This window comes from Plecotus auritus (genome assembly GCF_963455305.1).
Source record: "Plecotus auritus genome assembly, chromosome: 4".
Classification (NCBI taxonomy): domain Eukaryota; kingdom Metazoa; phylum Chordata; class Mammalia; order Chiroptera; family Vespertilionidae; genus Plecotus; species Plecotus auritus.
Window position 1 is genome coordinate 31127449 of NC_137775.1, and position 27308 is coordinate 31154756.

The 27308-nt window shown below is 41.5% G+C and overlaps 1 protein-coding gene across 14 annotated transcripts in view; it reads left to right on the forward strand.

The window, feature by feature from the left end:
• PHACTR2 (phosphatase and actin regulator 2) overlaps window positions 1–27308 on the forward strand; it is a gene marked incomplete at its 3' end in the record, with an annotated part of 169032 nt that overhangs the window by 58776 nt on the left and 82948 nt on the right. For 4 of the 14 annotated variants that reach the window (XM_080664819.1, XM_080664825.1, XM_080664826.1 and 1 more), the window contains exon 1: window positions 2900–3147. The exons of 5 other annotated variants lie outside the window; for them this stretch is intronic. In XM_080664819.1, the coding sequence (XP_080520945.1) occupies window positions 3102–3147 (46 nt within the window). In that variant the 5' untranslated portion in view covers window positions 2900–3101. Of the gene's footprint in view, window positions 1–2889; window positions 3148–27308 lie in introns of those variants that run through there. 5 more of the 14 variants (XM_080664831.1, XM_080664829.1, XM_080664822.1 and 2 more) reach the window with 3 other exon arrangements.

The window sequence follows — 27308 nt, forward strand, 5'->3', positions numbered from 1 at the left end:
GAGTTGGCTGAATAATAGCAGAATCTGGGATGAGTAAGGCAAATTTAGGAGAAATTGCTTTTAAATATCCTTGTTAAATGATAACTTCTAACATTTGTGTTAGAACCTAGAAATGAAATGTAGGGATTTCTGTCGACGTTTTCTGTGATCGTTAGAATAATTTGTCAGCTGTGATAAAAAAAAAAGGCTGCTTCAGCGACAAGCCCCATCAGAAGCTCTGGAAATCAACTAGAAGAGCTGGCCCACCCTTCTAACGCAACCCTAGTGCACATTTCCTGCAGCTCTGCTTGACATGCTTCACGAATAATGTAATGGAACTGGACAAGTTTCAGAGAAAAGCTTGCAACCTGATCGGGGGATTATAAGAATCCCAGATGAGGCTAAGATTATATTAACTAGCAAATCATGAAAGGTTTTGAATAAAGTAAATATAGATGGATTTAGGGAATCCTGGAAGACTAGAACTATGGAGTACCACTTTGATGTTTGACATAAGAATCTGTAGAAGAAAATAAAAGAGACACATTATTGTTTTTCAAGGAAAAGAAGGAACTACAGTAAAAATGTTGTACCTCAAAGTTTAACTTTTGTCAATTTTTAAAAATCATCACATGTGGGTATTTTCATGTGTAACATCTAATGTGTATTTCCTCTAATCAATGACCTCCGTTATTAACTAAGCTCTATCAATGGAAGGAAGACTGAGAGGTTCCCTCCTTTCAATTTAGGTTGAACAAACACTTAACCTGGGCTTTTTGTTGTTGTAGTTTTAAGGCAACTTAAAGCAAAGAAATGGAAAAATCATTAGAATTGTTTACTTTTATTGCTAAACCCTCTCAGCTGGGATGTGTTCCCAAACACAACAGTTTTGCACTTTTAAGGAAATTTAGTTAGGATTAATTTCAATATCCTAATTAGAACTCACATCTTATTTAATCCTTAATTTCTTTTGAAAAAAATCAGGGTTTCTTAAGAGTGAATTTGGCAGGGGGGCGGAGAGTAAGAGATCAACCAAAGGACTTGTATGCATGCATATAAGCATAACCAATGGACACAGACAGTAGGGGGGTGAGGGCATGTGCTGGGGGGTGGGAGCAGCCAGGGAGAGGTCAATGGGGGAAAAAGGAGACTCATGTAATATGTTAAACAATAAAGAATTTAAATTAAAAAGAAAAGAATGAATTTGGCAAAAGGAAGTAGATAATTGATTCTAGGGGAAAAAAATCTTTCCCATGATGGAGGGTGGTCTATTTGGGTGTTTAAAACGAGGGCAACTATAATGAAACAAACCAGCAAATATATTTCAAAAAATAAAACAACACAAACTTTAGGGAAAAAAGACTTTCATGTTTTAAGTATTAAATAATAGATTATTTTATTTAATATATACACTTTGTAGCTTTTTAAGAGTTTTCAGTTGAATCTTTAGGAAAACCTAGAAAGTTAAAGCTGTGACAAGTGACCTAAATATATCGCACTTTCTTTCTTTCTTTTTTTTTACTGCTTAATGAAATATGTCCCTCTCAAAAGTGCACAAATCATAGAACACAGCTCAATGGGTTTTCCTAAAGTGAACACATTTATGCAACCACCATCCAGTCTAATGCCATATACCTACATATAAATATACATATGTACACATATCTATGGTTCATAAACTAATTAGGAGGGAAAATTCAAAATGATAAATCTAATCTTTTGCATTTAACCAGATATTTAATCATTCTTAATTTTATCATGCTTTTATAAGGATCCCAGTTTCCACCTTATGTTTTCCTTTAGTTAGAATAATTTTCTTTATCATTTTCTGTGATGAACATCTGTGTTGGTGTTGAAATTTATCAGTTACCTTTTATATGAAAATATTATTGTTTTGCTGTTTTTTAAATTGAATTTTCACAAGTTATGGATTTCTTAGGTTTTAGAGGATTTTTTAAGCACCTAGCACTCTCCCGAGTTTCAGTGGATTATGGTGATACATCAGCCATTATTCAGTGTGCTCTACCTCACTAGGTAATACAGGGTGGGGCAAAGCAGGTTTACCGTTGTTCGTACAGAATAATACAATAATTAGTAAGTATAAGAATAAGCTCTCTTTCTGTACTCAATGACTCTAAACCTTCTTTTACCCACCCTGTATATATGGCCTAGATTACTGATTATACTAACCACCAATTGTAAATACCAAGAGTACTTATATTCATATTTTGAAGAAGACTGAGATTTAATAGAATATTATAGTAGAATTTAATTCAACTTTTAGGCAGTGTGAGCTTCTAAAATAAGTTACTGTTGTTTTCACCTTTTGTAATTTTAAACACCTTACCACATGGTCTGGTAGTCCTCACAGGAGAGGTGGGCATCCTCGGCTTTAGGTGGTAGAGAGCAAGCAACGTGTGTATTTTATTGATCTCACACATAGATCTGTCATTCAGATTTATTGTCCAACCCGACTGGGGCCACTAATGTGTGTGTTTTTTAATTCTATTTGTTGAATGGGAGATAATTTTTAAAACAAGAAAAAAATGCACGCAAAACAGACATCTAACAGTGCTGCAATATTGCAAACACAATGTGAGGAAGGAACTAACTTAAAAGAAACACATTTTCTTAAATTAAGTACCATGACTAAATACTGTAATTCCTTTTCTTCCAGTCCTTAAGGATCATTTGACATTGAACCTTTTCATTTAAAAGGGAGTCGCCTGAACTCTCTACTACCATGGGGGGAGGGGGATGTGCTGGTATCACAGACCCGGTGGGCGCGGCTGGACAGCCCGCGCCTCTCCCCTCCCCACTCCTTCGCCCCCCACTTTCCCCTCCCCTCCTCCCTCTCCCCCTCTCCCCTCACTCCTCCTCCGTAACCCCTGACCCCGGCTAATCTGCATAGAGGAATGACAGGCATCCGCTGGGCAGGATCCGCCGCGCCGGCTGCGGCCGGCCGGGCTGCGAGACCCGCGTGGGGGAGAAGGTGAGGGACGCGGCGGGCAGCTCCGCACCGGCCGGGAAATGAGCGCTTGGGAATCTGTCTGCGCGCGGACCCATGATCGAAGGACCAGAAGAGCCGCGTGATCGCCGGACCTGGCCCTGCGACCCTAGACATGGGCCAGACCTCGGTCTCCACGCTGTCCCCGCAGCCCAGCAGCGGTGAGTCCGGGGCGCACGCGATGCGCTCCCGCGGCGCCGGCGGCGCTGGGCGGGCTCGGGGCGCGGGGACGGTCGGGGGCCCCTCCACTAGTCCTGCCCTGCCCGATCCCGCCAAGTCCCTGGGAGAAACCCGAGAGGTAGCGCTCCCCCGAACTCTTTGTCGTGGAAAAGTGGAATGCCTTTTGGGATCCAGCCGACTGGACCTTAAAGGCACAGGCTCCATTTTCTGCAGGAGATGCCTCTCTTTGGCCATTATCTGAATTACTTCTGAGCCTGAAATTTCCGAGAAACACCATCTGCGTAGTACTGTGTTTTTAAAACGCGAAACTTAGTCAGATAAACGTGCCAACCGGTTTTTCTGTATTTACGCTTGGCTTCTGAACAGACCAAAACGGAATTCTTTCTAGCCTTTCAACTGATTTATGGTTTGTTTTTCGGAGTACAAGAAGTGCTGATTCCCTTCTTTCTCTTTTCTGGCAGAACGCTGAATACTTAGTAACTAACTACAAAAAGTTGCTTAATTGTGTCAAATGGTTCTTGGGTGGTTGATGGTAGACACATCAGCTATAACAATTGGGAACGTATCTCATGAACTCAGTTATTAAGGGCTAACGTTCGTTTTATGGAAACGTGTGTAAGTTTCTGAGTTATAATGCCCTGTTTTAAGTTTCTTTCTTTTTTACTTTTTTCATTTCCTTAAACAAAACAAAAAAAGGGAAGGCAGGTTCCTCTGCCATTTCTCCAGGAGTGCAGGGATAAATAACTTTTTGGTGGCGTTACTTGTGATTGGAGAATGAATGTAAAAGGTACTATTTTGGTAATTCTCCATTGACAATGAAAAAATACTTCAAAGGCCATTTACATTATCCCTTCATCTAATAGATACACTTTTGAAATTGTGTAAATGTCAACAGGATGTTACTGAAAGGAAATGACAGGGCACAGATGAAGGTTTTTGTTTTTTTAAATCAGCTCCAGGATGTCTCTAACTAGATAGAGAGTTCTATCATCCCAAACTCTCCCCACATGGGTTTGTTTATTCTTCTGCAGAGCTTCACTCCCTGAAATATCATAAGCTCTGCTCTGCTGAGGCTTATGTTAGTGCCCTAAGAGAAGGAACCCTCTGCAAAGAAGAGAAACCAGAATCCCCAAACATCACACATAAGTTAATGACAAGGTTGGGCAGCGCTCCAGAACACAGAGAGACTTCGTGTTAGTGGGGGTTCTTATTAGAAGAGTGAATTTTGTGTTAACAAAAATCAGGAAATATTCCATAAGTGATGTGTAAGAAGCAGGGCAGGATCCTAAAATGTGACTGTCCTAGCTCTTACCTAGTACAGAAAAAAACAAAAACAAAACCAGATTGCTATAATTCCTAATTAAACGACTAGTCATGTCAAGAGATTATACAATTTATTTAGATAAAAGTAATTTAGACAAAAAGTCATTCTTGACCATAAAAGATATTTCAGAAACATATCTGATGCTTTGGTTATACTTAAATTGCAGGGCCTCGGTTTAGTTGTCTAAAAGTTTGTATGCTCCTAGCCCGTTTGGCTCAGTGGATAGAGCATTGGCCTGTGGACTGAAGGATCTCTGGTTCCATCCTGGTCAAGGGCACATGCCTGGGTTGTGGGCTCAGTCCCCAGTGGGGGCATGCAGGAGGCAGCCGATCAATGATTCTCTCTCATCATTGATGTTTCTATCTCTCTCTCCCTCTCCCTCTCCCTTCCTCTCAGATATCAATAAAAACATATTTTAAACGTTTGTAGTGAAGTGACCAATCCAGACAACCCTCCAGAGAGGGTTTTTCCAGTTTTGTTTGGTTGATTAAGAGATGATAGTAGCTACCACAAGTTTTAGTATTGAGGAGTGGAGTAATTTTCACATGATATCTACTTGGGTTCTCTAGGTCTATTACTATTACTCCATTTCCCCGAAGTTTTACCATCAGATTCTAAATGGAAATATAAAACCAACAACAACAAAAGAACATTTGGATGTCATATCTAAGTTTTATATTCATGTTGGTATTCTTCTCTGAGTCTGAGAGTGTTATACCTTCTACTCTTCTAAGTATTTTGTTCACTCCTTATTAGCTGTTTAACTGTGGCTTTACACAAGGTGTGAAGATCCTTCTTCTGCTTGTGCTCAGCCATCTACTAGTTGTCTAAGCCTGGAGTCACTGCTGGGGGTCATGGTGGTGAAGATGATTCTCATCTTAAACACTGAGTGGGGGGCAATCTGTTTAGTCTAAGGAATCAGTATCACTGAGTCCAATGGTTTGCACTTGTCACTGGATGTGGGCTTGTGTAAGAATCATCAGTGTAGGCTATAAGGTGGCTTGTTGTTCACTCTCTTGACTTTAGGCTTTTTTGAACCTTGCAGCTTAAGGCCGCATCTGTTTCTCCGGGATCTAGGAAGACCATTAATAATTACTTTTGAAAACATGCAGTTAATCTCTATTTTTTTAAAGAATGTTCACTTTTGCCACTTCTATTTAACATTATACTGTATATGTGAGAGCAATTAGACAAAAAAAAATAAAGAAATAAAATGCATTCAGATTGGAAAGGTGGAAATAAAATTATCTCTCCTTGCACATGACCTTGTATGTAGATCTTATATGTGGTATGATCTTGTATATGAGAATCCACTAAAAAATATATTAAGACAAAAAAAAAAAAAAAAAACCACACCAAAAACTAGTTCAGCATGGATCCAGGCTACAATTTTTGTATATCTATAAACTAGCAATTCTGAAAATGAAATAAGCACACAATTTCATTTATAATAGCATCAAAATCAATAAAATCCTTAGGAATAAATTTAACAAAGGAAGCGTAAGACTTATACACTAAAAACTATATTGTGGAAAGAAAATCTAAATAAATGGGAAGACATCCATATTTATGGGTTGAAAGACTTCATATTGTTCAGATAGCAATATTACTCAAATTGATCTACAAGTTCAATACAATCCTTATCAAAGTCCCAGGTTGGCTTTTTTGCAGAAATTAAAAATCTGATTGATTGTAAAATTCATATAGAAATGCAAGAAAGCCAGAGTAGCCAAAAGAATCTTGGAAAAGAAGAACAGTGTTAGAAAACTTACACTTTTCTGTTTCAAAACTTACTATAAAACTACAGTAATCTAGACAGTGTGGCCTTCTTAATAGACATTTGGTCAATAGGATAGAATTGAGAGTTCAGAAATAAACCCTTACATATACGGTCAATTGATACTTGACAAGGGTGCCAACACAATTCAATAAAAAAAGAATTGTCTTTTCAACAAATGGTGCTGGACAACTGGATAACCACATGCAAAAGAATGAAATTGGAAACCTACATCACACCATACATAAAAATTAACTTAAAATATATCTTAGACCAACATATAAGAGTTAAAACTATAAAACGCTTATAAGAAAACATAGCTATAAATCGATGTTGGTTAAGCAATAGTTTCTTAGATATGACACCAAAAAATACAAGTAAAAGAATATAGATAAATTGAACACAATAAAAAATTTAAAACTGAGTTGCAAACCATATTATCAAGAAAGTAAAATCACAACCCAGGGAATGAGAGAAAATATTTGCAAATCATATATCTGATAAGGGACTTGTATCAATTTTACAAATAACTCTTATAACTCAATAATAAGAAGGCAAATTACCTAATTAAAGTCACTTGTCTTGTTTCAGATCTAAGGGAGAAAGCTGTCAATCTTTTACCATAAAATGCCATATTAGCTGTGGTTCTTTTCATAGATGCCCTTTGAAAAGTTCCCTTCTATTCCTAGTTTGTGAGTGTCTTTATAATGAAAGAGTATTGAGTTTTGTCAAAGGCTCTTTTTTTTTTTTTTTTTTTTTTTGCCTCTATTGAGATGATCAAATGGTTTTTGTTCTTTATTCTATTAATATAGCATATTACATTACTTGATTTTCAGATGTTTAACTAACCCTGCATTCTTGGGATAAAGCCTACCTGGGGATGGTATATAATACTCATAATATTTTGCTGGATTTCGTTTGCTAGTATTTTATTAAGGACTCGACCTGTTATTTCTAAGTACAGGCTAAATAGTTACACTCCCAAATAGTGTGGTTTCTGTATCCTCTGGTCTCATGCTCTAGAAGAGATGAGTCTTCCAGCATTCCCATTGCCAAGAACAGGGCATAGTAGAATGGACACAATAAATGTTTGTTGAGTATATGAATGACTCAACAAATATTCTCAATGAACAGCTTGACTACTTAAAGCCAATGACTATACTAGTATGAATGAAAGCTATGTATTATTTTTATTCATTTTTACTTCAAGAATTGCATGTTACTCTGGCTCTGTTGTCTGAAGGGTGGTGTCTGAATCTAGTAAGCATTTCTTCCAGTCTTCTCAACCCCACCCCACTCCCACTGTGCCGCAGGCCAGCTCTCGACTGCTTAGCCTCAGTCCTTGAGTTGAAAGCAGCGACAAAATCACTCTTCTCATTTTTAGGAGACAAGGGAACACAAGTGAATAAAATATGCAGGATTCCATCTGGACCATGATAGAACCTTTATCTATCTGTGTTTTTTGGTTTCCATACTTTGGTTGGGACCTTATATTTATCATGTTCAGGATATTTCCTTGTAAACCCTGTATAAGAAGAAATCATAAAGGCAAAAATGGACAGTTTATTTTCCTTATTGAAAGTAACATGCACATGGTCAAAAGTCAAACTTTACAAGATGGTTTGGGATAAAAATGAGTTTTACTCCCTCCTAGACTTCCAGTTTTTTTCCAATTATAACCCAGCACATACAACTTTTTTTCATTTCAGTTTGTTTTCATTTATGTATGTATCTTTGTCAAAACACAAGAAAGACATATACTTTCCACTCAAGACTTTGAGTTTTTCAAGTGATATAACTTCAACATATTTCTATATTTATCTCTTTAATCTTATAAACAAACAGTATTATAAATGGATATATCGTAATTTCCTTTAAAATAACTCATGTTTGTATTTTTATATTGTGTTGTTTTTTTTTGTGTGTGTGTGTGTGCTATTATGAACAATGCTGAATGAACACCCTTATCTAAACATCTTGAATGACAGGTACCAGTAAGATCCTAGGAGTGGAATTGCTGGGGCAAAGATTTGTATATTTTATTTTGATAGATGTATATTACTCTCACGGAGGCTTTATCTGTGTATGAGAATTCCTTTCTCTGCACTCTCTCACCAACACTGCATTTCAGAGGATAATTAATATCCCCATTTATAGATGAGGAAAACTAAAGCACAGGAGTTAAGTTACTTGCCCATATTACTTCACCAAAGAAGAAACATAAGAGGCCAATTGGTGTATGAAATAAAGTTTAAGCAATTAAATGGGGGTGGGGGAGAAGGATGCCATTGATCACCTATGAATTTATCAAAGATGAAAGGAAGATTGCCAGGAGATGGTTGTCTTGTTGTAGTTTAAACCTGTACAGCCATTCAGGAGAGCAGCTTGGTAATATATATTAAAACCTTGCCCAGACGGCGTGGCTCAGTGGCTGAGCATAGATCTATGAACCAGTAGGTCACAGTTTGATTCCTGGTCAAGACACATGCCCAGTTTGCGGGCTCAATCCTCAGTATGGGGCATGCAGGAGGTAGCTGATCAATGATTCTTTCTCATCATTGATGTTTCTATCTCTTTCCCTCTCCCTTCCTCTCTGAAATCAATAAAAATATATTAAAAAACACACACACAAAACCTTAAACTGTGCATGCACTGTGACCCAGCAGATTTCACTTCCAGAAGCATATTGTGGAGGAACTAATTGCTTGCTGGAGCAGTGTTTATCAAATTGGAAATAACTAATAGTCAAACAACAAGGGATTTAAAATTAATTGGGATATAATCATATAATAGAATAAGCCCTTTAAAATTAAATTTTTTTGAAAAGTGATTTTCATAATGAATAGCATAAAAATGTGAAGCATTGAGTTTAAAATAATATGTGCATGAAGACAGAGAGAGGAGGGAAATTCATGTAGGTGGAGGTAGTGTGACGGTGATGGCTTTCCCCAGCTTTGGACATGGTCAAAGCTAAGGCTCCATATCCAGTGTCCACTTGGACCCACTGGAATTAACGCCATGAGCTGACCTGCAACTATATTAGCTTTTCTCCAGCCGTCATGGACTCGGACTCAGTTCAAATGGCTGTTTTCAACCAATTTCTTTTTTTTTTTCTTGCAAATTCCATGATGAAAACAAAACTATAGGTCCTAATATAGCCATCTGCTTTTTAGGTTTAATTTTCATCTTTGTCTGTTTAATCATAAAGCGAATATCACTCACTTGAAGAGAAAGAAAATGAGCAAACATTTGAACTTCAATTACTTCTCTTTGGTCCATAGCTCAATAGGTCTGGTCAAAAAGTAATATCCCAAATAGTTTCAGCTTCGATTTATGTTATCTTCAGCAGTCTGAAAGGATACCAGCCAATGGGTGAGTCAGACTTCACCTGTCGCCTACTCAGTGCAGTCGGGAAGGAGATTAAAATCCTGGATCCTTGAGCCTCTAATTAAGCCTCTTTAATTTGGATAGAGGAAAAGTTCCCAAATGTTCTCTTATCTTCAGGGACTTGAGTGTAACAGGCTAACTGTGAGTCTCTACTCTTGGGAGTAAAGAGTCATGATTAGTGGGGACTCAACTTATATAGAAGTGATGTAGAGGGAGAAATAGTCTTCAGAAAATAAACACTACTTGGTCCATTTCCCCCCTGGGATCCCATTTGAAGCAGGGGAACAGAAAACAAAAACAAAAGGTTTTGTTCCCCAGAAGGGAGTGGACAAATAACATTCCTTTTAAAAGTTTGGTGTAACCATTATCCTTTATACTTAGAAACTACCCCTCCATTTATTTTCATTTCATGGGCCTGGATATTTTTATTCATATAAACCTTCTGGCAAGTATAACACTCCAACCCTTAACACTAAGGAAATTTTGGCTGATGATGGATGAAAGTGGTATTTTGTTTAAGAATATTCTGGAAAGCTGTGCTGGTGTGTGCTTGGTGGGGATATGCCTCAAATCCTCTCATTTTTTAGGGGATGTTAAGAAAGAAAAAGAGGGGCACCTTCTTCCAACAAACACTTCCTGAACTAAAGTAATTATGTGTGAGGTAGCTGTGCAGGCCATGGGGAACGATCCACAGGTAAACCATACACAGACCTGTCCACAAGGGTCTGAGCCTAGAAGGCACTCACTAGAGATGTGCTGAAATGAGGGTGGGAGGGAAGGGATCCCTAGAGAACTGGGGGGACAAATCAGGGAGGCCAAAAAGTGTCTAAGGGGGACAAGAATTCAGGCTCTGAGATGGGGAGGGGTGGAAGGCAAGACTGTAATCCACAGGTGGTAGGAACCACTGAAGGTTTTTTATCAAGTGAGAGAAATGATTAGAGCTTTGCATGCAGTATTGATTTTGTTGGGGAGACTGAAAGCAAAACCAAGAGGCAGATAGCAACAATCCAACCAGATGAAATGAGTGACTGATCTGGGAGATGGCTGGAGAAACAGGGGGAGGGTGACGCCCAAATTTGTTTCTGCATCTCTGCCATCTCCCTGATCTCCAGGTTCAAATATGCAACTGCCAGTTTGGCAGGTCTGCTTAGTCCTTAATGGGTGGCTCATAGGTTAAGGTCTAAATAGAAGACTGATTTTCTCCTCCAAAGCTGTCCTTTGCTTGACCTCCTACTTTTCACCAAATGGTACCTCCAACCATTCACTCGTTCTGGCCCGAAATCTAGGAGTCATTTGGGTTTCCCTGTCCCCTTCATATTGATCCACCAGCATGTCTTGTCTATTTTTCTCCAAAAAGTATCTCATTCTCTCTGTTTCTGCTGCCACCATCTAAGCCTTGGTCAGGTGGTGGACTCGAGCTGGTCTCTTGCTTCTGTTCTCAACCTTCTGCAATTCATTTTCCATACAACAACTAAAGTGATTTTTTTCCCCCATGAATGTTCCTTACTCAAAACCTTCCTGTGCCTTCCCGTTGCACTTAGAATGAAATCCAGATTTTACACTGGCCCTCAAGACCATACATGATCCTCTGTGATCCCTGATCCCTGCCTACATTTCCGACTTTGTTTCCCACCACTTTACCTGCCCTCCCCCTTCCCGCCTCAACCCCGTGCACAACTTCGCTCTTTTTCAATCATCAGACAAGCGTAGCTCCTTCTTGCCTACGACCTTGGCAGGACATTGAGGACACGCTTTCTCTGCCTCTTTACAAAGCCAGCTCCAGCAATACCCCCTTCAGAGAGACCTTGGCTGCCCACCCCTCTCCAGAAAGTCTGCCCACCCCCAGCACAGTTATCTCTTTCTTCATTCCCTACCACTCAGATTATCTTGTTTATGTGTTTATTTGCTCATTGTCTCCTTTCTCCAGAGCTTAAGCTCCAGGAACTAAAGGAGGTTAGCAGTCTTTCCCCCCATATATGTTATTCCTAGATATTTGCCTGACGCGAAAACTGTTAGTTGAATAAATGAATAGTTAGGTTTGGCCAGGTTGAATATTAGTAGACTGGTAGGAACTGAGCAGAAAGTTAAGTGGCTCCTAGGAATCATAGAGTTGTTTAAACTGATTCTTTAGTATGCACCTCCAATCTCTGACTAGCATGCTTACCTTGCTAATTATTGATTGTTTGGCTGACACATTCTTACTGACTTCAGAGTATGGAAATCAAAGCTATATCTCCCCTTTTCCTATTTCCTCTGGCCCCATTCACACATTTCCCACCCTCCCATGTTCTCATGTTCCCCACAGGCTTATAGTGCGCTTTTGATTACATGGGTATTCCATGTAATTATATAAAAGCTAACAACTGCTAAGCCTATGCAGACCGTGATTACTTTTTCTTCCCTGCATAGCTTTTGCTTTCCCTACTTGTGATTTCGTTTGCTTGCTAAGGCTCCTATATACTGCTAGGGCCCCAGTGCACAAATTCATGCACCTTGAAAGGAACTATGGGCCTAGAGGCTGTGGTGGGCATAGCCTCCATGCCCCCATCCTCCATGCTCCCACCTGGACCCTCCTGCCATGTTCCCCCCTCCCCCCGGTCTCCTGTCTGCCAGCAGCCCCACTCCCACTGCAGCCGCTCCTACGTGCTGACAGCACCAGTCCCACTTGCACCCACTGACAGCATGGAGCAATGGGGCCAGCGCCAGCAGTGAGTGTGAGTGGGGGCCGGCGCTGTCATTGGGTGCGAGCAGTGGCTGCTGCCCCGATCACCCCTCAGGAGCAGGAGGAGGTGGAGAAGCCCTCAGGGGTGATCGGGGCCAGCAGCCGCCACTCGCACCCGCTGCCAGCACCAGCAGCGGGTGTGAGCAGTGGCTCTGGCACCGGCAGCAGGTGTGAGCGAGGCCAGCGCCAGCAGTGGGTGCGAGCACTGGGTGGGACGGCGGCACGCAGAAGCAAAGAATTTTCAGTAACCACCAGAGGCTCACCCCAATGACAGCGACCGGCACCTCACATTAGTCTGGCACCCCTGCTCACCTGCTCCACCATCCCGCAGTGGCCATTGCCCGCCATGTTCCGCGTGTGTCCCCTGGTGGTCAGGGCACGTCATAGCGACCAGCTGTTCGGATATTCCACTGTCCAGTCTATTTGCATTTTAGGGTTTTATATATACAGATTCCTCAAACCTTTCCCCAGTTACATAGATTGCAATATGTTCAGATAGTTTTGTTATTCTTTCTAATTCGTCTTGAAGTTTATCCATACTTTTTTCCCTATTCTAATTTGGACTGGATTTCCTCTAAACCTACTGCCCAGTGTTGCCCTAGGATCCCTTCCCATGTAGTATTTTTTAGTGGTCTATTTCCTTATTTTAACACACAAGTGGCTTCTTCAGAAAAGCTCATGGGGCATATTTTTTGTTTTACTTTGTTTTTTTGAAACTTTGTATTAGAAAATGTCTTTATTCTGGCTCCTTGCTTGGTTCATAACTTGGCTGGGCCATAAGGTGGCACAAACACCCACCATCACTTTTAATTAATTACGATTAACATTTTCCCTTTATATAAAAGACTATTTTTTTTCACTTTAGCAAATACCTTTTAATTAATTTTAAAAGACTTCTTGGGTGATTGTCCTACAACTCAACTGTGACCTGCTTTTGTTGTGATGATCTAAAAATTGTTTTATGAAAGTTTAAAAGTTTTATCGCTGAATAGATTAAATATGATTATGGTGATAATAGTATGCTAACATTTTAAAAAAGATTTGCATTGAAAATCTGTGTAGAACAATGATTTTCAACTGGTGTGCAGGAATTTTTAAAACATGCAATACTTGACTTCAGTCAGAGCACTGACCTCTTTTCCCTTAGATTTCAAATAAAGAAAATGACAACTGCCAACACAATAGCCATCCAATGTGAATGAATCAAAATTATCCCTATTGGCATCCCTCCTTCTCTAGAGCAACCCTGAGACTTTCCCAGGCCCCCCTCCTTCTTTCTAGGCATTATCTTTGCCTCTCCCGCTCCTAAGCTCCACGGCCCCTCTTTTGCCTCTGTAAATTGTTTCCTGAGCCCATTTCTTCTACAGCTCACTGTTACTACCTCTGTAACTTTATAAATAAACTTCCTCTTATTTAAAAAAATGCCTATTTTTTGGTCAGATGTTATATTTTTGGTGTGCCACGGAATTTTAGTAATTACCTTATGTGTGCCGTTAGACGAGAAGGGTTGAAAATCACTGGTATAGAATAATTACACTTTTCCTTTAATTTTTGCATTTTATTTTAAGGGCACATCATCCTTATAAGATACTGGCCCGGAAGGAACCCTAGGGTATCACATACTGAACATGGGTGTTTCACAGACTTGTCAATAGTGAGAATCACCTGGACGCTTGGTAAAAATGCTCATCTCTGGGCTCCATCTTCTAGACCAGCAAAATCAGTCATTTGGAGAGGGGTCTCAGAATCTGGGTTTTCAATAAGCATTCCAGAAGATTCTCAAGGTGAGAAGCATCTGCTGGGGATTCGCAGTTTTTAAAAGGTGGCTTCTGATGAAAAGTTCTCTTCACTAACAATGTGTATCTTCTGTTGACTTGAGGTAGAAATGAACAAAATGTTCAATTTAAAACACAGATATTCGGTATTTGAGTGCCTTGATGAATTTGGTCATTACCATGCCTTGTTCCTGAGCAGGTATTTCCATTGTCAAGTAAAAGTTTGGCAAAGTCTCATTGTCAGAAATGTTTTTGCTCCTACATACATTTTGTTAGTCTTCTAAGCTGAAAAATAATTTATTTCTCACAATAGCCAGGTCTGAGCCGAGCATAATCACATCTGCAGAGAAAGGGGTTATCAGCAGAATGGCAATTACTGTTTAAGGAAAGGGCTCAGAATTTCTACTCTGTTGCCTTTTCAGGGAGACCCCCTCTGAACCTCATCTGAGGCAGCAGCATGATAATTAAGGAGGAACCTAAGTCAAAGAACAGGGTGTTCCATGAAAACAGGTGTTTCGTAATGAATGGCAGGAACCGCAAGAAAGATATTTGTAAAATAAATTTCTAAAAAGGAGGCCGAGCCCTTTTTTCTCTTTTAGAAATGTGGGTAGCAAATTCTGAAAACTCCAAAAGGAAGCAATCATTTACTTAAAAATTCTTTTCATATGTTCCTTTTTGGACAGTATTTGGCTTTTTATTTTCGCCTCCATTGTACTTCAGTCTCTTTCCTTTGAATGCTGTGCCTTTTTGCATACACAGCCCAGGGTGAGGTACATTCCAGTCAGTCTTATTGGGGTCTCTTCAAAGGTTTTTCTGAGGGTTGCTCAGCCTCCCCGCTCCCCGCGGAAGGCCACTGTTTTCCCAGGGTGTTCGGAGGGGCCTGCCTCGCCTCGCCTAGCCTGGGACCTTCCTTCTAGATGAGAATGTTTTTGACAGTCCGGGTAGCCCACCACCTGAGAGGTTGATTCAGAGTTGCTATTGTCAGTTTCCTGTCTTTGAAGGGGTTTTGCTCTTTTTAAAATTTCTTCTCTATCTGTGAAGTTAACTTGTTGGACCCACCCAGCTGTCTTTGGAGGAGCTGCCTGAGGATGGAAATTTGGAATAAGCCAAAATGAATTAACTAAGCTCATGTCGAATGTTTCTGTGGGCCTAGCTGAGCAATGTTCCATTTTCCTAAAGTCTCCTAAGGCAGAATTGTACACATATGTGCGCAACTGGCGCTCTGTCGCTTGGAAAGTCCTTGGCTGCCGATTTATTCAAGAAAACATAAAAAGAATAAAATCAAACTTGAGACTTTTAAAAAGAATCTAGAACTGCATTCTGTAAAAACCAATCCCCTTTACTTATCCAACCACAGAATGTCAGAAAACACATATACTCATTTTTCAAACAACAATTTTTTTATAAAGCCATTATAAAGTAATCACAGCAGAAGCTTTTAAAGAACCTTTCTTTTCCCCTCTCTTAGGCGCGTGGGGTAGTGTTGAGGTTGAAAGCCTGTGACCTTTCCACTCTCCCTTCAGTGGGTGAATAAATAGCTTTACAGACAGCAGTAGAAATTTGCTGGTACTAGTTTACCATAGCAGAGTACCACAGACTGGGTACGACAAACAACAGACACTTACGTTCTTACAGTCTGCAGTCGAGGAAAGTAGGACTCACAAGTCCAGGATCAGGATTGGTTCTCCAAGCCCTCTGTCCTGGGCCTGCAGATTGCCGCCTTCTCCCTGTGTCCTCACATGGCCTTTCTTCTGTACGTGCACATGTCCATGTCTGCACTTTCTCTTCTGATAAGAACGCCAGTCACATTGGCTTAGGGCCCACCCATGGGATCTCATTTTACCCTCATCCCTGCTTTAAAGGTCTTATATTCAAATACAGTCACATTCTGAGGCACTTGGGGGTTAAGACATCACCATATGAATTTTGGGGGACACAATTCGGCCCATGACCATGTCCTTAAAACAAGTTAACAAACCAGGACCCATTCATAGTGGCCCATAAGCACATTGGGTCCATTGTCTTTTCTCTGGTGTCCTCAATTCCATTTCTTTTTTCTTTTTTAGTATGTTTTTTTATTGATTTCAGAGAGGAAAGTGAGCTGCAGAGAGAGATTGAAGCATCAATGATAAGAGAGAATCATCGATCAGCTGCCTCCTGCATGCCCCCTACTGGAGATCGAGCCTGCAACTAGGGCATGTGCTCTGATCCTACCGGAATCGAACCACGGCCTCCTGGTTCATGGGTCGATGCTCAACCACTGAACCACACTGACCGGACTTTCATTTCCATTTTTTAAATAGATTACAACCTCTTCCTTGCTCACCTCCAACAGTGCCACATGTTTAGAAGTTATGACTTGAGTAAGAGAAGGTAAGAAAGGTGATTAGGTGGGAATCAACCAATGTCACCAGACAATGCCACTTAGGAAATGAAGCATAGGATATAAAGAGTATAAGGGGTAAAATTAGAAAATGTCCTATGTGAATATGATATTTCTGCCATAGTTGTGCAAGAAATATTAATCTTGTGGTTGGAGCACCAAATTGATTGCTTAATGCTGAGAAAGACCAAAAAAATGCCTATCAAGAGTCTAATCCCAGTGTGGTCAGCAATTATGTGCCACCTGGCTGGTTTTAGGTCTTCTTTGAGGTCCCTGAATGAGAGGCACTCTATTTAGAGAAATGTTTTGTTCCCAGATGTCACTCCATCTATATTTTTCTTTCTGTGTTTGATTTTTCTTACTCTGTATGCTTTCACTGTCTTAGATGTGTTTGCTCTCCAGCAGAGTGGCATGTCTCTTCACAAAGAGCTGCTAAAATAAGAAAGAAAATGAGTAAGGATGCTAAAGAAAGGTAGTGTTTAAACACCTGTCAAAGTAAAGCCAAAACAAGAATGTTCTTGCCAGGAAATGCAGCAGCCTCATTGAGTCAGGTTGGTAATTCCAAGAAGACCCACGTGTGACTAAATACATTTGTATTATATCCCATACACATTGTGAAACACCTAGCAGGCTTTCGATGATGGCTTCCTATCTGTCTTTAAGTGTCTTAGAGAACTCTTCACTGGAATGGACAGTGTGGGTGGACTTGTTCATCTTGTCACAAGACATGAAGATAGTGCTTCAAACGCACCCCCACCTTCTTTAGGTTCAGAATTCCTTAATTTAAGTGGAGCAGGTTCCTCAAGCCATTTAAGCACACCAGACTTGGGTGCATCAGAATCTAGCATTCCTAGATCTTCCCTTAGAATTTAAAAGTCTTCGGTAACCTTAGAAATGATTAAAGTTTTTAAGACTTTGTGTGTGTGTCTGTGTGTGTTATGAGAAATACACTTTTATTTTTTTAAAATTTAATAAATCTTTATTGTTCAGATTATTACAATTGTTCCTCTTTTTCCCCCAATAGCTCCCCTCCACCCGGTTCCCACCCCACCCTCTGCCCTTACCTCCTCCCCACTGTCCTCATCCATAGGTGTACGACCTTTGTCCAATCTCTTCCTGCACCCCCCACACTCCTTTCCCCCCAGAATTGTCAGTCCATTCCCTTTCTATGCCCCTGATTCTATTATATTCACCAGTTTATTCTGTTCATCAGATTTTTTATTCACTTGATTTTTAGATTCACTTGTTGATAGATATGTATTTTTGTTCATAATTTTTATCTTTACCTTTTTCTACTTCTTCCTCTTCTTAAAGAGTACCTTTCAGCATTTCCTATAATACTGGTTTGGTGGTGATGAACTCCTTTAGCTTTTTCTTATCTGTGAAGCTCTTTATCTGACCTTCAATTCTGAATGATAGCTTTGCTGGGTAGAGTAATCTTGGTTGCAGGTTCCTGCTATTCATCACTTTGAATATTTCATGCCACTCCTGTCTGGCCTGCATAGTTTCTGTTGAGAAATCAGCTGACAATCGTATGGGTGCTCCCATGTAGGTAACTGTTTTTCTCTTGCTGCTTTTAATATTCTCTCTTTGTCTTTTGCTCTTGGCATTTTAATTATGATGTGTCTTGGTGTGGTCCTCTTTGGATTCCTTTTGTTTGAGGTTCTGTGCGCTTCCTGGACTTGTAAGTCTATTTCTTTCACCAGGTAGGGGAAGTTTTCAGTCATTATTTCTACTAATAGGTTTTTAGTATCTTGCTCTCTCTCTTCTTCTGGCACCCCCATAATTCTGATGTTGGTACACTTGAAGTTGTCCCAGAGGCTCCTTACACTGTCTTCAAATTTTTGGATTCTTTTTTTCTTTTTGCTTTTCCGGTTGAGTGTTTTTTGCTTCTTTGTATTTCAAATCTTTGACTTGATTCTTGCAGTCCTCTAGTCTGCTGTTAGGTCTCTGTATAATATTTTTTATTTCAGTCAGTGTATGTTTAATTTCTAGTTGGTCCTTTTTTATATCCTCGAGGGTCTCGCTAAATTTATTGGCCTTTTCTAGGAAATTCTTGAAAAACCTTGTAACCGTGGTTTTGAACTCTATATCCAGTCGTTTGCTTTCCTCCATTTCTTTTGTTTCTGATGTTTCTTTGTCTTTGCATTTTCGCTGCTTCCCTGAGTTGGTAGAGTAGCTTTGTGTGCTAGGTGTCCTATATGGCCCAGTGGCTCAGCCTCCCTAGTTACCTGAGGTGGACACTCTTGGTGCACCCCTTTGTGGACTGTGTGCTCAGCCTTGTTGTAGTTAAGTCTTGATGGTTGTTGGTATCACTGGGAGGAATTGACCTCCAGGCCAATTGGCTGTGAGGATCAGCTGTGTCTACGCTGGGAGAACTTCTGTGCTGGAGACAGCCTTATGAGACAAGACTTGCAAAATTGCAAAAGCTTCTTTGCTAAGCTTGGATTGGGTGGAGTCTCAGGGCTGAGCAGACAGCAATGGCTTCCCGTCAGCCCTGCCTTATGAGGCCCCTGGGTCTCAGTGCTCCTCGGTAATCGCTGCAAGCACCTCTGAGAGAAAGCCGGCCTCGAGTTTCGCCCGCTGCCAGACAGTCCAGTTTCTCCCCCAATGAATCTGGATTCCCAGATTCTTGCCGGGAACTGGAGTTCAGCGCAGTCGGGAGCTTCCGACTTCCTCCTGCTAGAGAAAGCCAGTGGCACACTCAGCAGTCAGTTCTCTCTGCGTGCACTCGCGCACGCGCCTCCAGACCTCTGCCTTTTGCAGCTCCCCTGATTTTCCGCGCACTCCTCTCTTTTCCCGACAGTCCAGACTCCCTCCGTATGAGTCTGGGACCCCAGGGTCTTGCCCGGAACTGGAGTTCAGTGCAGTTGGAACTGGGGTTCAGTGCAGTCAGGAGCTTCTGTCTCTCTCCCGCTGGAGAAAGCTAGCCAGGGACTCAGCCGCCCGTCCTCTCTGCGCGCGTTTCTCTGTACCTTAGCCTTTTGCAGCTCCTCTGAGTCTCCGTGTGCCCCTCTCTTTCCTTCTAGTTGTAGAATTTCCACTCAGCCAGCTTTCCTGTGGTTCTGGATGATGTCTGTTCTGTCTTTTAGCTATAGTTTTGAAATTGTTGTGCGAGGCAACAGTTTAGGTGTTCACCTATGCCGCCATCTTGGTTTCTCCCTAAAGTTTTTAAGATTTTTTCAAGACTTAACTACAGAAATTTCCTAGAAGTTAGACTAGAGATAGCTGAGATTAAAACAAACAAACAAATAGACATGTCCCAGAAGCTGCATGCAAGACCCAAATTTTGGGGGCCCTGTTCTGAATCCAAAATAATGATGGGGTGTGTGTTGGGGGTGTGCAGGAACACTTAGCCATTAATGATGACTGTCACTTTTAAAGCATTCTGAAGGTTAGAATCTGCTGAACACTCAATCCAGGGAAGGTTAAAAGTCACAGAACATTTGTTCTTCCAAGTCAGAATGCTTCGCCTGGATCCCAAGATCCTGATATTTCAGATTCAAAATTCAGTATCCTAAAGCCTAAACATAAAGTCTTGACTATATAAATGGAAATGACTGATAAGGATTGAACTACTAATTCCTTGTGAGTTTACAGTGCCAGGCCAACCTTGTTTTTATTGCTGGGTACTTCAGTTCTAGGGGCAAAGAGAAAGAGCCCAAGGTTCCTGTTAGGTGTTGAACCAGAAAGGGTGCAAAATAAACAGAGGCATCCTTTAGAATGTCTTGGCCAGTCCAGTGGCTAACGGTTCTTAGTACAGAAGCGTCCTCAGGACGTTGGTATTTCTATTGCATTTAAAGGTGACCTGAACAGCCAAGGATATGAGGTTCTGAGGTTAATGAAACAACTTTTCTTCTCTCTTTAGATTTGGACATTAGGCGTATTTGGAAACAGGAGTAAATGCAACTTCCTGTGTTTGACAGCTATAGCGTCACAGCTTATAGTGCAGGAGTTTCAAAAAAAACAAAAGCAACAACAACTTATTAGCCCAACTAAGTGGAGAAAATTCCATAACTATTTTCAACATGATTCACTAAATGTTGTATTAACTACTAGTAAGTAAGCAACCAGTCTTTTGAATTAAAATGGTGGTTTGTTTGTGGAGTTTCTTTTAGTGTTTTTTTTAAAAAACAGGTAAAGTAGAATAAGAAATTATGCAACTTCCCAGCTGGTGGAAAATAGAGTCAAGTTCAGCTCTAGCCACTCTCTCCCTTTTTTTGTAGGTGATGTCCACCTTCTTGCTTTGTTTCTTTCCTTGGGCAAGGGCATTTCTGCGACAGGATAATGGTGCTTTCCCTTGAATGTTAGTGAGTCTCAGCGCCCCCCCAGCCATTGTCTCGAGACCAAAGGAGAATGCAGGTGTTTCTGTGCAGGAGTCTGTTGGGGGCGGGGGGGGTGGGGAGCGGTTGGGTTTATCCTGGTCACCTCTAGAAGACCAGGAAAATATCTTTCCAAAAAACTTTATTGTCCCAGTTGCTCCAGATAATAAAGAATCCACTTTTATCATTTATTCCCCTCAAAACCTTTTCATGGCACCCTTTCTACTTGCTTGGGTTGGGGAGGAGGAACTGAAGTAGTGAGAGGAGTTGACCTTTATTGAATATTGCTGAGGCAGCATGGCCCTTTCCATGTGTTAACTCTGCTAAGCCTAGCAGCAAGCCAAGGGGTTGACTGTATTATCCCATTCTATGGACGAGGAAAAGTTGAATAACTTGCCCAAGGTTCCCTGCTAGGATGTGGAGGAAGAGCTTATTCAAGTCTTTCTAGCCCCAAGATAATGTTTTTCCTCTATAGTACTCACAGAAAGGTCTGTATTTATAGTTAAAATGACTAATTCTTTTTTTTTTTTTTTTTAAGTATACACAGTGCTCCCAGAGTGCCAAATAAGCTAAAGAATTAAACAAAACAAAAACATTTTCTTCTCTGGGAGTTTTAATATAGAGCAAACGTAAGTGTTCATCATCTTTTTTTTTTTTTTTTTTTTTGGCTTCCCTTACGAGAACTGAAGAAAAATCTGAGATGCCTAATGTGTTTGAAATGTTTAGAGAAGGAAGAAGGAAATGTCAGCATGGTGTGTGTGGAGGGATAGCTCATGAAAAAATTAATTTTCACCATTCATCTCTGTGTGAAAATAGAAAGTTCTTAAAAGATTATTTCACAGATAAACAATTTCAGCCAGTTTTCAGTTATTTGTCTTTGATTAATTGTCTTTTTAAAATTACATAATAAACAGCATTAAAGTCTTTGTTCACCTGGAAAATTTGTCCAAAATGGCTGTCCCATTCTTAGGAGTGTTAATCATCCTTCCTGCTGGCTTTGATATTTTCTCCGTTTCAAACTTTAGTGTTTGTTATATTATCTTTCAAAATATTTGGAATTCTACAGGAAGGCACTGTAGGAAACAATTTCCTCTGTGTGAAAAATCTCAAGCTAAAATAAACCATAGCCTAGTTAGGCCAGGCCTTGTACATTATTGCCAAACATTTGCCCATGATTTAGTTATCCATTTTGTAAATATTTACTAAGTACCTTCTGTGGCCTAGGTACAGGGTGGGGGCACCACCCACGGAGCACCAAACCCTCTGGTCCCTGTCCTCACAGGATTCCTCATCTAGAAGGGAAGACTATTCCTTTTTCTTCTCGTACTTGCTCCCCAAAGAGGCACTTTTTATTCTCCAACTCAATAATAACAGCTATGATCTTTATGGCTTCTGGAAAAGTCGGTGTACTGCAGCTAGCTCCTTCCGAAGTTCAGCTATGGGCTTTTGTTCCTTCATTTTAGTCCGCATTCAACATTCCTTCAGGCCAGTGTTGAAACTCTTAATAAGAATTATATCAGAAAAGAATTTTGGAATAGGCTCTTTGGCTTGTTGGTGGCCTAATTGGATTCCGAGGCTTTCCGCACGGTATTATACCCAAGTCTTGCTGGTACAACTCGTTCCCTGGAATGCTTGCTTCACACACATGTTATTGGAAAGAATGAAACCAAAATAGAACATCTTGTAAGTGGAATATCCTCAGTGACTATATTGGAGAAAAAAAATCAAAATCAACCCTAAAGGCATCATTACTATAAAATTAGTTTTTAAGAAAGCAACTAATGGAATTGTTTCTCTCTCTCTCTCTCTCTCTCTCTCTCTCTCTCTCTCTCTCTCACACACACACACACACACACACACACACACACACACATTAGATGTGTAAACTAAGGAATGTTAGTCCTTTGCTTTTTAGTGAGTTTTAAATGGTTTCGTGCTTAATTTGGATAGGATATTTTCACCTTTTAGACAACATTAGGAAAGTAGACTGTCTCTAACCCTCAATAATTTCCCCCTGAACTTGACCTTAGAACTTGGATACTATTTAATGCCTTGCCTGTCACCAGAACTAATGCTCAGCTGTCACAGTGTGAGCCCCTCCAGTCACCCACATGCCCTGGGCTCCTGACATGCTGTACTTCTACATTGGAATGGGTGGATGCTGAAATGGTAATGGTCAGCCTCCCTCATAGACTGTAAGTCTCCTCAGGGCAGAGATCCAGTCCCTTTTTGTTCACTATTATAGCCCCAGGGCATTATCTTGTTTATAAGAGTTGCTCTAGAAATGAATTATGAATAAATGACTATATTTCACAATAAGCAGATTTTTTCTACATCCTCATCTTTTTTGGACTTCTCCTTGATCCTCTTCCTCATATTGTCTGAAACCCAACTTTCCTTGGTAGTTCTTCCCTGGTAACTGTCTGTATTGGAGTGCTGTTCTTCACGTCTTGCCCTTGACATTTGAGCCATTCCTGCCCATTTTGCTTCCATACTGTGTGTCTTCTCATTCAAAGCACGAGCCATCCTGCTGAGTTTCTCTTCACACCGAGCTGCTGGGCTCACCTCCTGACTTCTTGGTCATTCCTCATGATCACCAGATGTCCAGGCTGTCCTTCTCCACCCCAGGTCTTGGTGTTATCCTGGGGGGGAATTCAGTCCTCATGTGCTAGTCTGTTCTCTCTTGCATCTTCACTCTCTCTTCCCTCCAGGCTTTTTCCCCTCAGCCCATAAACCTGCCTCAGTGTCCCCCACACTCTTGAATTTAAAACAAGTAAATAAACGAAATGCTTTCCTTGATTTGATGATTCTGAGAACAAAAGAAGTCCAGTTCTTTATTGCATGAAGCCTGCTGCCTCCTAAATGCAATCCTTCTCTAAGAGTTTACCGCTGGTCCTAACCTGCCAGTCATGTATTTCTCACTGTCTGCTGAACACCTTCCCGGGCATGTCCTGCCAGCTCATGGAGCTCACGCCGCCCTAGTCTTCTCTCCATGTCTTCTCGCCTCAACATCCTACCACGTCCCCAGAGAGTTTAGGCCCTGGAGTTCTCTGTGACTTCTAGGTAGTTCATCTGTTTCCTTACTTCCCCCTCAGTGTCCCTGGGGTCCATTCATCATTTCCAATCCATTTTCACTGTTCCTGTCCAAGCTCAGATGCCTGCATGGTCACAGTCACCTCTTAACTGAAGGACAAGGTTATAAATCTGGGTGCCTTGGGGACTCTTTATGACTAATTGACATAAATTCTCCTCCCAGCATCCTGCCTTCCATTGTAAAAGCCTGTAGGTTTCATTTCTGCTGTGGGAAGAAAATCCAGAATTCTACATGTGGCCACCAGTCTCTTCACAAATGCCAGCGTTGGGAACTTGGTGTGACTGCCAAGGGACTGTGGAGTAGAGATAGGATTTGTCACGTTTATATGCAGACTCTCAGAGCCCTTACTTATGCACTAGCCTATTGATCTGAGGATATCGGTCCAGATCTAATGAGTTATTTTAATAATACTCCCATTACATTCATCCTCTATGGGAAATTTTTAATAATTTTGCCTGAAGCAGAATTTAGCCGCTTATTTAAAAGTCATGAAATTGCATTTCGTTCTGTTTTACAATCCTATCTAATGAAAGAGTAATATGCAAATTAACCATCACTCCGTTATACCCGCAAGCCACACCCACCAGCCAATCAGGAGCGAGTATGCAAATTAACCCAACCAAGATGGCTGTGGCCACAGAGAGAGCAGGAGGGAGGCTTGGGTTTCCCTGCTGATGGAGGGAGCCAGGCTTTCTGCACACCCTGGCCGGCCCAGGCCTCCACTCCCACTCCATGCTACAAAGTTTCAATTATAGAAGATAAATAAATCCCAACAAAAATGGCGGCAGCCACAGAGCTGGAGAGAGCAGGGGGCTAGGGTTGCCCCTGGTGATGGAGGAAGCCAAGCTTTCTGCACACCCTGGCCGGCCCAGGCCTCCACTCCAGGCTACAAAGTTTCAATTATAGAAGATAAATAAATCCCAACAAAAATGGCTGCCGCCATGGAGCGAGCAGAAGGCTTGGCTCCGCTCCAGGCTACAAAGTTTCAATTGTAGACGATAAATAAATCCCAGATACCAGAGCCTCTGCTTGAGTCACCGGGGGGCTTGGCCGGCCTGCAAACCACCACAGGCCCCTCGCTCAGGCCTCCCCACACCCCAAGGGAACCCCCACCCTGATCTGGGACACCCTTCAGGGCAAACCAGCTGGCCCCAACCCATGCACCAGGCCTCTATCCTATCTAATAAAAGAGTAATATGCAAATTGACCATCACTCCAACACACAAGATGGCTGCCCCCCATGTGGTCAAAGATGGCTGCCCCCATGTGGACACAAGATGGCCACCACAAGATGGCCAGCAGGGGAGGGCAGTTGGGAGGGACCAGGTCTGCAAGGGAGGGCAGTTGTGGGCGATCAGGCCAGCAGAGGAGGGCAGTTGGGAGGGATCAGGCCTGCAAGGGAGGGCAGTTGGGGGCGATCAAGCCTGCAGGGGAGGGCAGTTAGGGGTGACCAGGCCTGCAGGGGAGGGCAGTTAGGGGAAAACAGGCTGGCAGGGGAGCAGTTAGGCATCAATCAGGCTGGCAGGGGAGTGGTTAGGGGGTGATCAGGCTGGCAGGCAGAAGTGGTTAGGGGCAATCAGGAAGGCTGGCAGGCGAGCAGTTGGGAGCCAGCAGTCCTAGATTGTGAGAGGGATGTCCGACTGCCCGTTTAGGCCCGATCCCACCCTGCACGAATTTCGTGCACCGGCCTCTAGTTTCTATATAAGGTCTGCGAGCTTCTCCCCTAAAATTTCATCCCTAGGTGTGTGCTCAGCATAAACCAAGTGGTGATTATCCTAACAGAGGAGGTAAAATTCTCTCTCAATAGTTTTTCCACTGGAGATGTATCGACTTTTTCTTCCTTTTCACAATCACAGCACACCCTCCACACACCAAGACCTGCTCCCTACCTTAGACTTTTGGAGTTGTTGTAGATGGCTAGGGAGGGAAGGAAGGTAGGAACTTCGTTGGTTCCTTTCTTGTTTTTCATCTGTGTAGCAGACTTCTTGCCATTCTTAATTAAACACAGCCATCCTATCTGTTCATAGAGCCCTTTGCTTGCAGTAGTAACAATGCTACTCAGAACTGAAGATGCTTTTGTTTACATTAAAATTGATTTTCCATTTGCAAAGTAACCCTTTCCCACTCAATCAGAATTTCTTTAAACCCCAACTCGGGGTGGTGGCATTATTTACTCTGTTAAATGTCCTGCAGCAAGTCTAGGGGATGTTGCTCATGTCAGTGCATCAAGATGTCACACAGCTGCACAAACACACTCTCATTCTGAGGCCCATCAGCTGCAAGTCAAAACTCTGAAATTCTCGGTGAGGGCTTGCAGGCAGATGGAAGTCTTTAGTAGCTTTTCCCTTTGGGAGTTTAAAAATAATGGCTGCCTCCGTTAGAAAAGCAAGTTAAAAAACTGATGGTATCAAGTTTCTAAAATTAATGCTACAGTAAATAAGGATTCTGTGCAATCAAATGACTGTAGGCAATATAAGTGAGGTGTGCATTCTGCCTACATCCAGCATGAATTTAACTGTGACGACACTGGGCATAGTTTTAGAGAGCAAAACAGTACCTGCCCCAGTTTGGATTAGTCCAAGGAAGTGGTTGGAGTGGAATTAAGTTATTATTCATTAGGGTTATTATTCTTGTCTTCTCTAAAAATAGAGCCTTATTCCCACCCATGACCCTCTGACCCGTTTTGTACAAAGGACACTCCAGAGGCAAACTGTTGAGGTTAAATCCCACTTACCATCTGTGACCTTGGGCAAGTTGCTTGGTCTCTCTGGGCTTCTGTTTCCTCATTTACAAAATGGAAATACTAATCGCACATACTTCATAGGGTTGTAGTGACAAGTAATGAGGTAGTATTTGGAAAACACTTGGAATAGATCTGAATGTGTCCTATAAGATTGATATACTTGGCACAAATATGAGAATCATAGAATTTTTAAAGTTGGAAACGAGTTTAGAGATCATTTAACCTAATTTCAGCAATAAAATATTAGGTTCCTTGCTCAAGGTCACAGGGCTAGTTAAGTAGCAGAGTTGGGTCTGGGACTCAGCTCTCTTCCTGGCTAACAGTTAACCATCCCAATTGGATGGTCAAAACCCAGAACATTAACTGAGATTTATTGCCTCTCCTGATTGTGCAATATCTTCTTTGCTTTTTGTTCTACAAACTTAATGCTCTTTTAGAGTTACTAGGAGGTGCTGCTGGTTCACCATGAGTTCAACTCTCATATTCCCATGAGGACAGCCTTGTAGATTAGGGGGGTGGGGGGGGCTTGATCAAGATCAAGATCAGATGAGCTAGCCTATGTTTCTGCCGCGGGTTAATGATTTGGGAAGCCACACAGTCTTCTTAAGTCTCAGT